Here is a 12747-nt window from a genome sequence, read left to right on the forward strand (position 1 = left end):
GTCTCCAACAGTCTTCTGCGCAGCCTACACCACTCTCTGATATATATATATATATATATATAAAACTTGTGAAAAAAAAATTTAACACTTGCACTTATAGTGTTTCTTCTGCTAAATTTACCATTTCATACAATGTTGAAAAATAAGTTCAAAGTCACCAAAAAGACTATTGTAGCTCAATAAAAACGAACGCTGACAGGGGAAGTAAAGTCGTTCATCAAACTGCCCTCTGCCACTGCTGTTCTGGTAACACACGTCACAACTGAGGAGCTTTGAGAAGAAAAAGAGTTCAAACCTACCGTTGTTATGTACATGGTCTTCCAGCATCTCAGTCTTTAGGATGCTGCAGAGCTCAGATAGGGTTTCAAGGTGGATGATGTGGATGATCAGAGGCCGGAGAACATCATACAGTGACAAACATAACTTCTCTAGAAGCTCACTGTCAGAGATCAGAAAGAGAAGTGTCAATGCTTTGTACATCTTATACAGTTAAAAACGTTATATTTTCAATCTAAACTTTACATTAAATAATAAAGATTTAAACATTTTATCTGAATAGTAACTTGACAACCTATGTAGTTTACTAAAACTAACATTAGAAGAATCTTGAGATAGCTCAAAATGACGTTGCAAACGTTCCGCCTTAAGCAAACACAAAGTGCCTTTATTTGTGCTCTTGAACAACGGCTGTATGTGTTCAACATTCCTGTACCAGTTTGTTAGATGATACGTACTCTAGTTTCGGTGTTGGTTTGGAGAAGAATTCATTGTATAACTGGTGTTCATCCTGACACACATGGACCATAAAGGCACAGCCACTGCGAACCTGCAAAAAGGAAAAATAATCATAATTAATGACGAAATGACGGTGCCTACAAATATCTCCAAACAATCTTCAGGTCTGCTTCTACACAGAAAAGGAAGCAAAACTATTCCTATTTTACAAATAAGGAACAAGTGAAGGTATGCTAGCAACGTTCGGTCTCTACCAGTTAATGGACTTGTGAAGAATTTAAAAAAAGGGCAAATCTATTGACAGCTGCTGTAAACAGCAGTTCATTTATGTGTTGTGTGTTCATTTATCCTATGCCCTGCTTTGTGCTTCTACCAAACACACTTGAAAATTTCCCAGAGGATCCCATGCTATTCATTGTGCACAAACCGAAATGTCATCTTAAAATATCTAAAGGGCAGATGCAGCTTTGAACTTGTCAAGCCTTACCAGAGCACAGTGGTCTTTGTTGTTTTGCTTGGTTAAGTCGGTAATGGTGGATGTAATGCAGGGGTTGAGAAGCTGCTCTCTCTGGTCAAGATAGCACTGATGGATTTCATCTAAGAGGTGCTGGTATCTGTTTAAACCAGTAGAAAAATGACTCAATTCAGAGACTTGGAGAAACAACGTTAATTATAAAGAAGCTAATTCTACTGCTTTGATTTAAAAAAAAAAAAAAATGTAAAACTCACTCAGGAATCTTCTGTGATCGCTGCTCTATCTGTTCAATCAGTGACTGAAAGCAGAAAATGTGAATAAAAAATTAAAAACTAATTTAAAAACTCCAAAAAAGTTCAATCTGGTCCTCTGGACATTCAAAAAAAAAAAAAAAAAAATCAAAGCAAAAAATGTTTTTTTTTTTTTGAATGTCCAGAGGACCAGATTGAACTTTTTTGGATGTTTCTACCTGGATTATTGAGCATGCATCAGGATAATTTAAAAACTGCTGTGTTGCTGCTCATAATTGTTATACTCACTCTAACTTTGGGCGCAGCAGCTCGAAACTTGACATAATAAAGTGTAAAGGCATTATCTGCATTTGTCAAACCTGTAGGATCCTGGGGAAAACAGAAACAAAACAATCTAATATAAATTTTTAACGTCACGTTTTCATGAGTCAAATAAAGTTACAGCTTCCATTTCCTAACGGCAACAATTAAGGTAATTGACCAAGTTGAAAATAGAATCTATATAAATAGCTGTTCAAAAAAATGCATAAAATCTTGTTTTCAGGGCCTTAATTATATTTTTACTCTGAGATGTGAACAATTACCACAATATTGTTTAGTGTCTTATTATTCTGATTAGTATTCATGTCTACATCTAAAATAAAAATAACTGTTAAAGCCAGCAAATCATCTAAATAAAGATTTTTGTTAACGTTTATGATTAAGCCATCCTGTTTTAGAGGGGAAAAAGCAAGTAAAGATGGCAGCAGGAGAGCAGTATATGCATACTCTATTTTTACAAGCTGTAACACATGTGCAGAAAACTGGAATCTACATCTTCAAAAATCACAGAAAAGAAAAATCTATTGTGCACAAAACAAATAAAATAGAATCATAAATACTGAATTGTATTCTTACCCTTTTTGTTAACTGGCTTGTGAGAGATTGCATAGTGTTTACAATGTAGACCTTCATGAAGTGCATAGCTTTAGAGAGACATTGCTTAAACTTGGACAAATAAACTGGATAATCCTTAAAATTAGGCTGTAATAAACAGAAAAATAGCAAGTATTATGCATTTTTAACATGCATACAGTGAGGAAAATAAGTATTTGAACACCCTGCAACTTTTCAAGTTCTCCCATTTAAAAATCATGGAGGGGTCTGAAATTTTCATCTTAGGTGCATGTCCACTGTGAGACATTAAAAAAAATCCGGAAATCACAATATATGATTTTTTAATAATGTATTTGTGTTACTACTGCAAATAAGTATTTGAACACCTGCCAATCAGCAACAATTCTGGTCCTCAAAGACCTGTTAGTCCGCCTCTAAAACGTCCACCTCCACTCCACTGATTATTCTAAATTAGAAGCACCTGTTTGAGGTCGTTAGCTGCATAAAGACACCTGTCCACCCCACACAGTCAGTAAGACTCCAACTACTAACATGGTTAAGACCAAAGAGCTGTCCAAAGACACCAGAGACTGATAAAGTTAGAATAAAATGTTAATAATGTTAATAATATAATACATTGTTTGGCAGGAAGGGAATGGGGAGCAACTAGGAAATCCTTAATAAATATATATATCAATCTCTTATGAGATCAGCAATGGATTATGGCAGCATCGGTTATTTGGTAACAGCAGAAACAGATTTAAAGTTTCTTGATATAGAGCAATCAAAAGCACTCAGAATATGCAGTAGAGCATTTAGAACGTCACCAATTGCAGCTTTCCAGGTAGAAATGGAGGAAATGCCTTTAAGACTCAGAAGATTAAAACAAATGTTGGTATATTGGGTTACTGTTAAAGGACATAGTCAATCTCATCCTATTCATAAAATATTACAAGAATGTTGGGAGCATCAAAAAACGGATATCTATAGTTTTGGCTGGATAGTCAAGTCAAGTCAAGTCATCTTTATTTGTAGAGCACAATTTAAAACAGATAAACTGTTATTAAAGTGCTTAAATATAGGGATAGGGATAGGGAATATAAAAGCTGAGTATGCAGGATTACATGAAATAAACATATGTCCTACAGTTATTTTTCCTAACATCCCACATTTACTAACCCCTCTGTTGATCTATCTTTACACAACTTAATTAAAAATAAAGGAAAGCATACCTCAGAACATTTATTAGTGCAACAATTCATCAATAAACAATATAGGAATAAGATTATAATATTTACAGATGGCTCGAAAGATCCCGAGTCAGGATGTACTGGAGCAGCAATATATATACCAAACCAAAATATAGAGATAAAGAAAAGAACAACCGATAATTTGACAGTGTACTCAGTAGAATTATTAGCAATACTTATGGGTTTAGAGTGGATAGAAAAACATAATGATAAAAAATATGTAATAGCATCAGATAGCATGGCAGCTTTATTAAGCATCAATTCAAATAACTCAAAAAGAAAAGACATAATTGACAGGATCCACCACATTTTGTATACACTTGACATGAGGCAGATATCTATAGACTTTTTTTGGGTTCCGGCACATGTGGGAGTGGAGGGTAATGAAGGTTCAGACATTTTAGCAAAACAGGCAGTAAAATTAAAAAAATATTAATTACGACATACCACTATGTAAAGACAAATGTAAAATGATAATAAATACATATATTAAGAAAATATGGCAGGAGAACTGGGACATAACTGACACAGGAAGACATTTGCATAACATACAGGAAAAAGTAGGTTATACAAGAAAAACAGGGATTAACGGGAGATTAGAATCAATAATTACTCGAATTAGAATAGAACACACTGGACTTAATAAATCTCTGAAAATAATTGGTAAACATGCAACGGGAGGGACTATAACAAATGCACCAGCAATGTCCCTGAAACAGTTCAACATGTCATTATGAATGTCCTGGGTATAACGCAGAAAGAAAACTTCTCCAAAAAGAAATAAATAAAATGAATATTCAATTTACAATTGGAGCTGTTTTTAGTAGTAATATCAGCAAAGTTAAAAACCAAATTGGTATTTTCTTGAGGGATACAAACTTAATGGAAAGAATTTAGTTGAGGTGCTAAATTAATTTCACAGAATTAGTTTTGTTTTTTGTTTTTTTATCTCCTGTCCACACTCCAGCTCAGTAGGTGGCGGTAATGCACCTTACGTTGGTCTGTCAACCGCCAAAAAACAAAACAAGAAGAAGAAGAAGACACCAGAGACAAAATTGTAGACCTCCACAAGGCTGGAAATGGCTACGGGGCAATTGCCAAGCAGTTTGTTGAAAAAAAGATCAACTGTTGGAGCAATTATTAGAAAATGGAAGAAGCTAAACATGACTGTCAATCTCCCTCGGACTGGGGCTCCATGAAAGATCTCACCTCGTGGCGTATCAATGATCCTAAGAAAGGTGAGGAATCAGCCCAGAACTACATGGGAGGAGCTGGTCAATGACCTGAAGAGAGCTGGCACCACCGTTTCCAAGGTTACTGTGGCTAATACACTAAGACGTCATAGTTTAAAATCATGCATGGCCCGGAAGGTTCCCTTGCTTAAATCAGCACACGTCTTAAGTTTGCCCATGACCATTTGGATGATCCAGAGGAGTCATGGGAGAAAGTTATGTGGTCAGATGAGACCAAAATACAACTTTTTGGTCTTAATTCCACTCGCCTCAGTTAGAGCATTGAAGATGGGTCGTGGCTGGGTCTTCCAACATGACAATAACCTGAAGCACACAGCCAGGAGAACCAAGGAGTGGCTCCGTAAGAAACATATCAAGGTTCTGGAGTGGCCTAGCCAGTCTCGAGACCTAAACCCTATAGAAAATCTTTGGAGGGAGCTCAAACTCTGTGTTTCTCAGTGGCAGCCCAGAAACCTGGCTGATCTAGAGAAGATCCGTGTGGAGGAATGGGCCAAAATCTCTGCTGCAGTAAACCTGGTGAAAAACTACAGGAAACCTTTGACCTCTGTAACTGCAAACAAAGACTACTGTACCAAATACTAACATTGATTTTCACAGGTGTTCAAATACTTATTTGCAGCAGTAACACACAAATAAATTATTTTTAAAAAAATCATACATTGTGATTTCCAGATGTTTTTTTTTTAGATTATGTCTCTCACAGTGGACATGCACTTAAGATGAAAATTTCAGACCCCTCCATGATTTCTAAGTGGGAGAACTTGCAAAGTTGCAGGGTGTTCAAATACGTATTTCCATCAATGTAGAACAGTTTAAAAAAAAAGCATAGAAGAATAGTGTTTATAATGCAGAATAACATTACATTAATGGAAGTATTACTTAAAAAAGGACATCCAAACACCAATAAACATGACTGAGTATACATTTTCTATTCTATTCCAGGTATTCAAAAGTGTAAAAGAAATTAGAGAAAGCAAAAAAGTGAGGGTGTGTCACTTACATGCGAGGAAATATATTCTATGCAGTCATCCAACTTGGACAACATTGGTATAAAACCTTCACTATTTACAGATAAAGTTGGAGAATTTAATTTCTGCAAAAACAAAAGAATCAAATTAGGCGTAAAAACATTTTAAATGTTAAGTCAACCACAATGATTATGCATCAAAACACTTTACCAACTGTGCTACTTGTATTTTAAAAAGCTGTTAGATTGTTTAGTGCTTTAGTTGTTTTGGATTAAAAATATGTAAATGTAGATGGAAAACAAGTTATTTTAGAATAAATACTTTATAGGAAAATACAACATCCAGCAGCAGCTACAAACACAATATGACATGGAGGCTCTACAAAAAACTCTTTAAAACCATAATTATACCTTTAAAACTCCCTGCTAAAAACTACTTAACTACCTGAAAAAAAATAAGAAAAAAACTATAAACATTACCTAACAAGATATTCCATGCAATAACCAGCTACCTCCCATAATAAATAAATTAATGAAAGCTATAAATAGGAACTATAAATAAACCCAACTTTGCACCCTTGCACAAATCCAAGTGCCAACCAGAGAATCTGTTTATAAGTGTAAGTGCTATATGTTGTCATCATTGTACGTTCCAATAAGATGAAATTAGTTCTCTGTATTAACCCATCACACTTGGCATACACCCAGGTGGAGCAGTGGGCAGCTAATGACCGCCCGGGGAGCAATTAGGGATTAGGTGTCTTGCTCAAAGAACCCACGAATGTGGGAATGGCTGGGAGTTGAACCGTGACTTTCTGGTCCCAAGTTGGCTGCCCTACCTCTACCCTATCTCGACCCCCCCCAAAACCAAAGGTTTACCTAAATAATTTGGTGTAACCTGATGCAAACGGTCACCAAATCCCCACCCCACCCCTGCCAACCCAACGCTGTACAATCAATCGTATGGCCAGGAGGACAAGAGTTCTTCAGTTGCTTGGTGGAACAAGACAGTGACAGCAGTCTGGGTCTCAACATACTCTGCTTGCTGAAGATGTGGTGCAGAGGGTGGGAGGCATCGTTCAAAATGGAGCAGGTTTTGTCCAGGGTCCTTCTCTCTGATACAGTCAGTAGAAGGTCCAGCTTGGTCCCCATCAATGAACAAGCTCCCCTCACCAGTCTACAGGCATCTCTGACTCTTTCTGAAGATGCTGTCCAGTCCAGTCTGTCATCCAGCAGCAGTCCCAGGTATTTATAGGTTCTGACCACCTCCACATTTCACACCTCACATCATTCAGGCTTATCTTGCAAATGAGTCCCCAAGGCTCAATGGGATTTGCCTATATAAATAAAGGTTGAATGAAACATCTGCCCCACTGATGGAAACAGGTAGAAGTGTGGGCTTGTTCCTACAGAAGTCCACCTCCATTGCTTTGGTTTTGGTGTTCAACTACAGCTGGTTCTCTCCACACCATTCCACAAAGCCCTTCACCAGACTCCTGTACTCTTCCTCCTGTCTATCTCTGATGCACCCAACTATCACAGAGTCATCAGAGTATTTCTGAATGTGACAGAGCTCAGAGTGACACAGGAAGTCAGCTGTATACAGAGTGAACAGTAAAGGGGAGAGCACAGTGACCTGTGCTGCTCCGGTGCTGCTCAGCACAGTATCAGACATTCAGTTCTTTAGCCTGACAAACTGTGGACTATCTGTGAAGTGGTCTGGAGTCCATCTCATCCCAATCGCAGGCTAATCTCTCCTAACATCTGTGCCACCACTCCCAGGTGCTGGAAAAGTCAAAGAACATGATTCTTACTGCTGTTCTCTCTATCCAGGGAAGAATGTGCAGCAGAAACAGAGCTGCGTCTTCAATGCCCACCTTTGCTCGGTAGCCAAATTGTATTGGTCTTGTGCATGATGGACTTGGGGTCAGAAGAGATGGAACAGCAGCTGTTCAAAGGTCTTCATGACATGTAATGGTAGAGACTGGCCTGTAGTCTACTGGTTCCTGGGGGTGTTTTTCTTGAGGATAGGAACGATACAGGATGTGTTCCATAGAGAGGGGACCCTCCCCTGCCGCAAGACCAGGTTAAAGATATGCTGCAGTGGCTCCCCCAGTTCAGCAGCACAGGCTTTCAGCATACTTGGACACACCCTGTCCGGACCTGCTGCCTTCCTGGGAAACAGTCTCCTCAGCTCTCTGCTAGCCTGGTCCTTGATAATGTAGGGGGGAGTGGGTGCTACTGCAGAAGGGGTGGATCTTGCCTTCCATGCTAGAGTGTGGTGATGGTAATATTTGGTGGGATGGGGAGAATGAAGAAGTGCTGGGGGAGGGCAGGCATTGAGTGCAGCTACTGAGTGGTCAAACTAATTGAAGAAAAGGAATTGGTTTGCTCTTCTCTTTCCCCTCCATCTCTGTGGTGTTGTCCATTCGTTGCAGCTTGTAATCGTTTTCATACCATCCCAGAGCTCCCTCATGTTGTTTCTCTGCAATTTCTGTTCCAACTTTCTTCTATGCATGTCCTTGATCTCCCTGATTGGGTTTTAAGTTCCTGTTGCATCCATTTCAGCTCAGCTTTAGCACATTTTTTAAACTAGAACATGACACCTAATCTTTATAATCAACAGTGGCCAACACGTAATACATATATTACAGTTATGAAACAACAAAAAGAAAAAACTCAACTTACCGTGTTTATGTTTTCTAGTTCATTAAAATATGACAATTTTTGCTGAATGTTCTCTGCGAGGTCAACAAGTTCTGACTGTGAGGAGAAAAAAAACAAAAAAAACGTAAACAGTTAAACTACCCTATGTGATAACATTAAAACTTCTGATTAGAGTTGCAGCCTACATGCGTTTGTAACTTGCATGAGCAGCTTGCAAATAAAATCAGTTTTAATAAGATATGAGAACAGCACAGTAAATGCTGCTTAAGAGGAATATATAACCAGGTTAATCTTTATTCTAATTATATTGCTCTGAGTTTGACAGCATACAGTATTTCCAGTCTTCAACAATGATCCTTAACAACTGAATGAATACGATCTAGATTTTTTTCAGAAAATACAAATTATTTATAATTATCTTGGTTTTCCAAAACTGAAATTAAAGACCATTTTGAGAGACATACTTTGTGCTCATGAGCAAACTGTTTATGTCACTGTTGCACTGCAGATGTCAACACCAAGTTCACCTTACTTGTTCTTTGAGGAGCTGTTCACAGGCCTCATGTAGGGCACCAGTCTTATTGGACACAAACAGGTACTGCTTCTGAAGAGAATCCAAGTGTTCAAGAGCTACACTGACATCTTTCAGAATAGCATCACATTGTTCCTGGTAGCAGTTTAAATCATCTCTTGTTCTCCTGAAGGAAACAAAGGCATTTGTATGCTTTACACAAAACAAGACACAGCAAAGCCGCTGAGGGTTACACTTTTCATGTAGGGCCATCACAATAATAAGACATAATAACGCAGTTCACTTCTATTAACTAGATATGACCAAAAAAAAAGAAAAGGTGACAACAAATCTGTGGGCGTATTCAACACAAACACTTGAGCCAGGCCCAGTTTGTTTCTGCACATAGGCATAAAAAAAAGTGGATTCACCACGAATTCTCCTCCAAAAGCCAGAAATAGAAAAAAGTTTAAGTAAAGTCTAAGGCACCTGTATTTTGTGCTCTCATCCAGGTCCATGCTCGACTGTAACTTCGCAAAGCAGGCAAAAAACTGCAAGAAGAAAATTTGCATCATGTTACAACCTTATATCTCATTACGTAGTAATAACTGGCCAGGAATTGTTTACAGAAAACCAAACCAATCACCTGCTGTGCAGTTTCTATCCTATCATTTTCCATATCTAGCTTCTGAAATCCTTTGAGCAGGGTGTCTTCTGTAGAAGCAGGCACAGTTGCTGTTAAAGAAGACTGCAAGGACCGAGACGACAGGCTGCACAAGTCTTCAATGGGTAACTGCGGAACGAAACAAGGGTCTTTAGTCTTTAAGTTTAAATTGAAGCTAACTAGCTAAATAGCTTTACAGGCAGGACCGCGAATGTAAACAGATAAAAGTATCCCACAAGCAAGAAACGTTGCTAAATTTACTTGGATATGATGTTAACATGACAGGGAAATACATAAAGTTCATACAAGGTAGTTTCAAAGGAGTTAACCTCCCCTGCGTTTAAAAAGTAAGTTAGCGTCCTTGTTAGCATGCTAACTGTGTTCACAGTCTTAGCTCACCTCTGAGGGAATAGAGAGTGTTTCAGCTGCGGTTCGGATCTCCAGGACAGAGTCCATCTGCTTCTCCGTCAGGGGAGCCATGGCATCCGTGCGGCGGTCCCACAAGGAGAGTTTCTCCCGGGTTTCCTTGTCTGTTAGGTCCAAAAGCGACTGATCCTTGGACGCCATCGCTCAGTTTAGACAGCATCAACGTCAGCAGCAACAACGCGCGGGTACTTCCTGTTCCGGGAGTGTGGGCGGGGCTTGAGTGAAGGCTGGTCCAATGGCAAAGCTGTGTTTTCCTTACCGTGAATAAACGATTCAGAGCATGACTGGAGAGTGGGAGAAAGTTTTACGAAATATATTTACTTATCTTTTTATTATAGGGAAGTTTGCTTGAATATTTTTGTGTGCTAAACTATATAAAAATAAAAAATGCTTTCCAACTTATTTTTTATATCTCACAAAAAAACAGTAGTGACTTTTAGCTCTACAGTATATGAATGGCAGCAGCTCCTTTAAAATGTGATCTGTTCCCCTTTTACTAATTGTTTTAGTTTAATCGATTTGACTGATTTAACACATTAGCACGTTTTAAAAGTTAGAGGGGGGAAAATAAATAAAATAACAAAAATAAAATATTTATTTAACTATTACCCAATTTTTGTGGAACCTCACAAGAAACAAGATTAAACTTTTCAGTATAGGATGCCCAGCATGAAACAAGCATAAAGCACTGATAATATCCCTCATGTAAGTTAGGTAGTTAGTTTTACATACCAACTCCTCTGCCCATATTATATTACAGTATGTGTGACATATTTTTTATTGTGATACATACAATTCTTCCAAAAAAAAAAAAAAAAAGTTTTATCACCCACTTGTGACACTAAAAACCTTGTAGATAATGACACAAAACATGTTGAAAGGGTCTTAATTTTTATGTTCCTCTAATCAACTTTCAAAAAGTGAATGTCTCAGGTTGTCTTCTAGTTTTATGTTATCTGTTTTTGTCAATAAAATATGTTATTTAATACTTTCTCTTTTTAATTTCCTTCCTCCTTTTAACACCAGTGAAAAGTGGGAGAATATATCAAACTGAATTGCCCAAATTATCCTAACTGGGACATTTGTACCTGCCAGGTACTTACGAAGTAATTATCCTAAACTCTCATATTTATCTAATAAGGCTTTCATGTTTGATTTGCCTTGAGCAAAATTTACCTTATGAATTACAACTTAAACCCATTATGTCACAACGTCAAAACGTACATGTCAAGGTAAACACACTGAATGCAGATGGTTCTGGGAAGGATAGATATGGCAGCCTGCTTTATTTATCAAACTTAAAAAAAAAAATCCAGTAGATGGAGCACTGAGAAATGTTCCCAAACCTTTGTATTCAATAAGGGTTCCAATGTGTTTTAATTGTTTTTGTTTTACTGTTTAAAGTAAAATGGAATGTCTCATTTCACAAAATAAAATAAAAAAAACAAATAAATTGCCATAAATGCAAAAAAAAAAAAAAAAAAAATCCTTACTTTATTATTATTATTTTACTATTTGGATATATGCAAATTTGAAAAAGGCAGGAAAAATACCCTAACTATATGGAAAGTCAAATACTGTAATAATAGAGTTGTAAATAAATCTATAAATCACATTATGAATGTCTTTTATATATGGCTTGCATTTTACTTTATGAAACATCTTTTGCACAATAAAAAAAAATACTTTTATACTACTCACCTTTTTATCCATGTTACAAAGGCTTCTTTTTATTTAAATCTTTACACTTTTATATTTAAAATGTCTTAATTGTAATTCAGTCATTTTCCTGCACTGCTGTCATTTTTAAATATTTCATCAGTTTATTTCCACAATTTTATAAATTCAGTCAAAAGATAAATTATTTGGGACTTTATGTTGCAGCCTTTACATGTGGAAATGAACAAATCAGAAAATCTAGGTCTGATGGCATTACACAGAGGAGGAGGAGGTGCTGATGTATTACAGCTTTGTCTGCAGGGTGTCTCTTGGGCAGGTCACGCAGAGTTCAGATATAGTTTTTTTTCCTCCCGCTTCATCTTCTTTGTTGAAAGGAGACGCTGCAGAATTCAAGCCACATTACTCCGGCACAAAAAGGCACGTCAGAGGGAATCTCGTCAGAGGTGGTATTTTGGCTCGGCATGGGTCAGAGAGGATCTCGTATGGCAGAAAAACTGACACTTCTCACTGTGGCCGTGGTGTTTTCATTATGTTGTGAAAACACGTCCGAGCACAAATGGGAAATCCTAAATAAATGGGTGTTAACGCCAATCGCTCGTTGTATGAAATTATCATCTCTGTCACACATATGTGTAGCTGTAACACCAGATACAAGAACAAAAGAGGAAGGTCACAGGTGATAACATGAACTTTTATTACAACTTGGTAAAAAAAAAAAAAAAAAGCTCAATGGGAAACTGCATTGAAACCTTGAAGTTGCTGTAATATGAAGAAGACTAATCTTAAATTGTGGTTAAGCAATAGCAGATTATAAATACAAAAACATTAACAGATTTTAATCCAACCTTGTGAAGAAAACTGCTCTATCATTACTGGAACAATTGAACTCCCTTTTCTGTTAAATAAAACCAACTGAATAAATGTGTTATGGCTGATTATTGCTTAGAAAAAGTGCTATCAAGTCAAAAAATATTTCAAACAGACTGTATTAA

The 12747-nt window shown here is 37.2% G+C and overlaps 1 protein-coding gene across 1 annotated transcript in view; it reads right to left on the reverse strand.

The window, feature by feature from the left end:
- Nucleotides 1-10248, reverse strand: part of cog3 (component of oligomeric golgi complex 3) — a 21809-nt gene extending 11561 nt beyond the window's left edge. Inside the window, exons 1-12 of the mRNA XM_037687000.1 lie at nt 10049-10248; nt 9632-9778; nt 9475-9536; nt 9007-9172; nt 8496-8570; nt 5841-5933; nt 2359-2484; nt 1750-1830; nt 1465-1508; nt 1223-1349; nt 735-826; nt 300-439 (exon numbers count right to left, since the gene is read on the reverse strand). Coding sequence (XP_037542928.1) covers nt 300-439; nt 735-826; nt 1223-1349; nt 1465-1508; nt 1750-1830; nt 2359-2484; nt 5841-5933; nt 8496-8570; nt 9007-9172; nt 9475-9536; nt 9632-9778; nt 10049-10216 — 1321 coding nt within the window. The 5' untranslated portion in view covers nt 10217-10248. The remainder of the gene's footprint in view (nt 1-299; nt 440-734; nt 827-1222; nt 1350-1464; nt 1509-1749; nt 1831-2358; nt 2485-5840; nt 5934-8495; nt 8571-9006; nt 9173-9474; nt 9537-9631; nt 9779-10048) is intronic.
- Between the last annotated feature and the right edge of the window lie 2499 nt (nt 10249-12747).

This window comes from Nematolebias whitei, chromosome 13, assembly GCF_014905685.2.
Source record: "Nematolebias whitei isolate Nwh7 chromosome 13, NemWhi1, whole genome shotgun sequence".
NCBI lineage: Eukaryota > Metazoa > Chordata > Actinopteri > Cyprinodontiformes > Rivulidae > Nematolebias > Nematolebias whitei.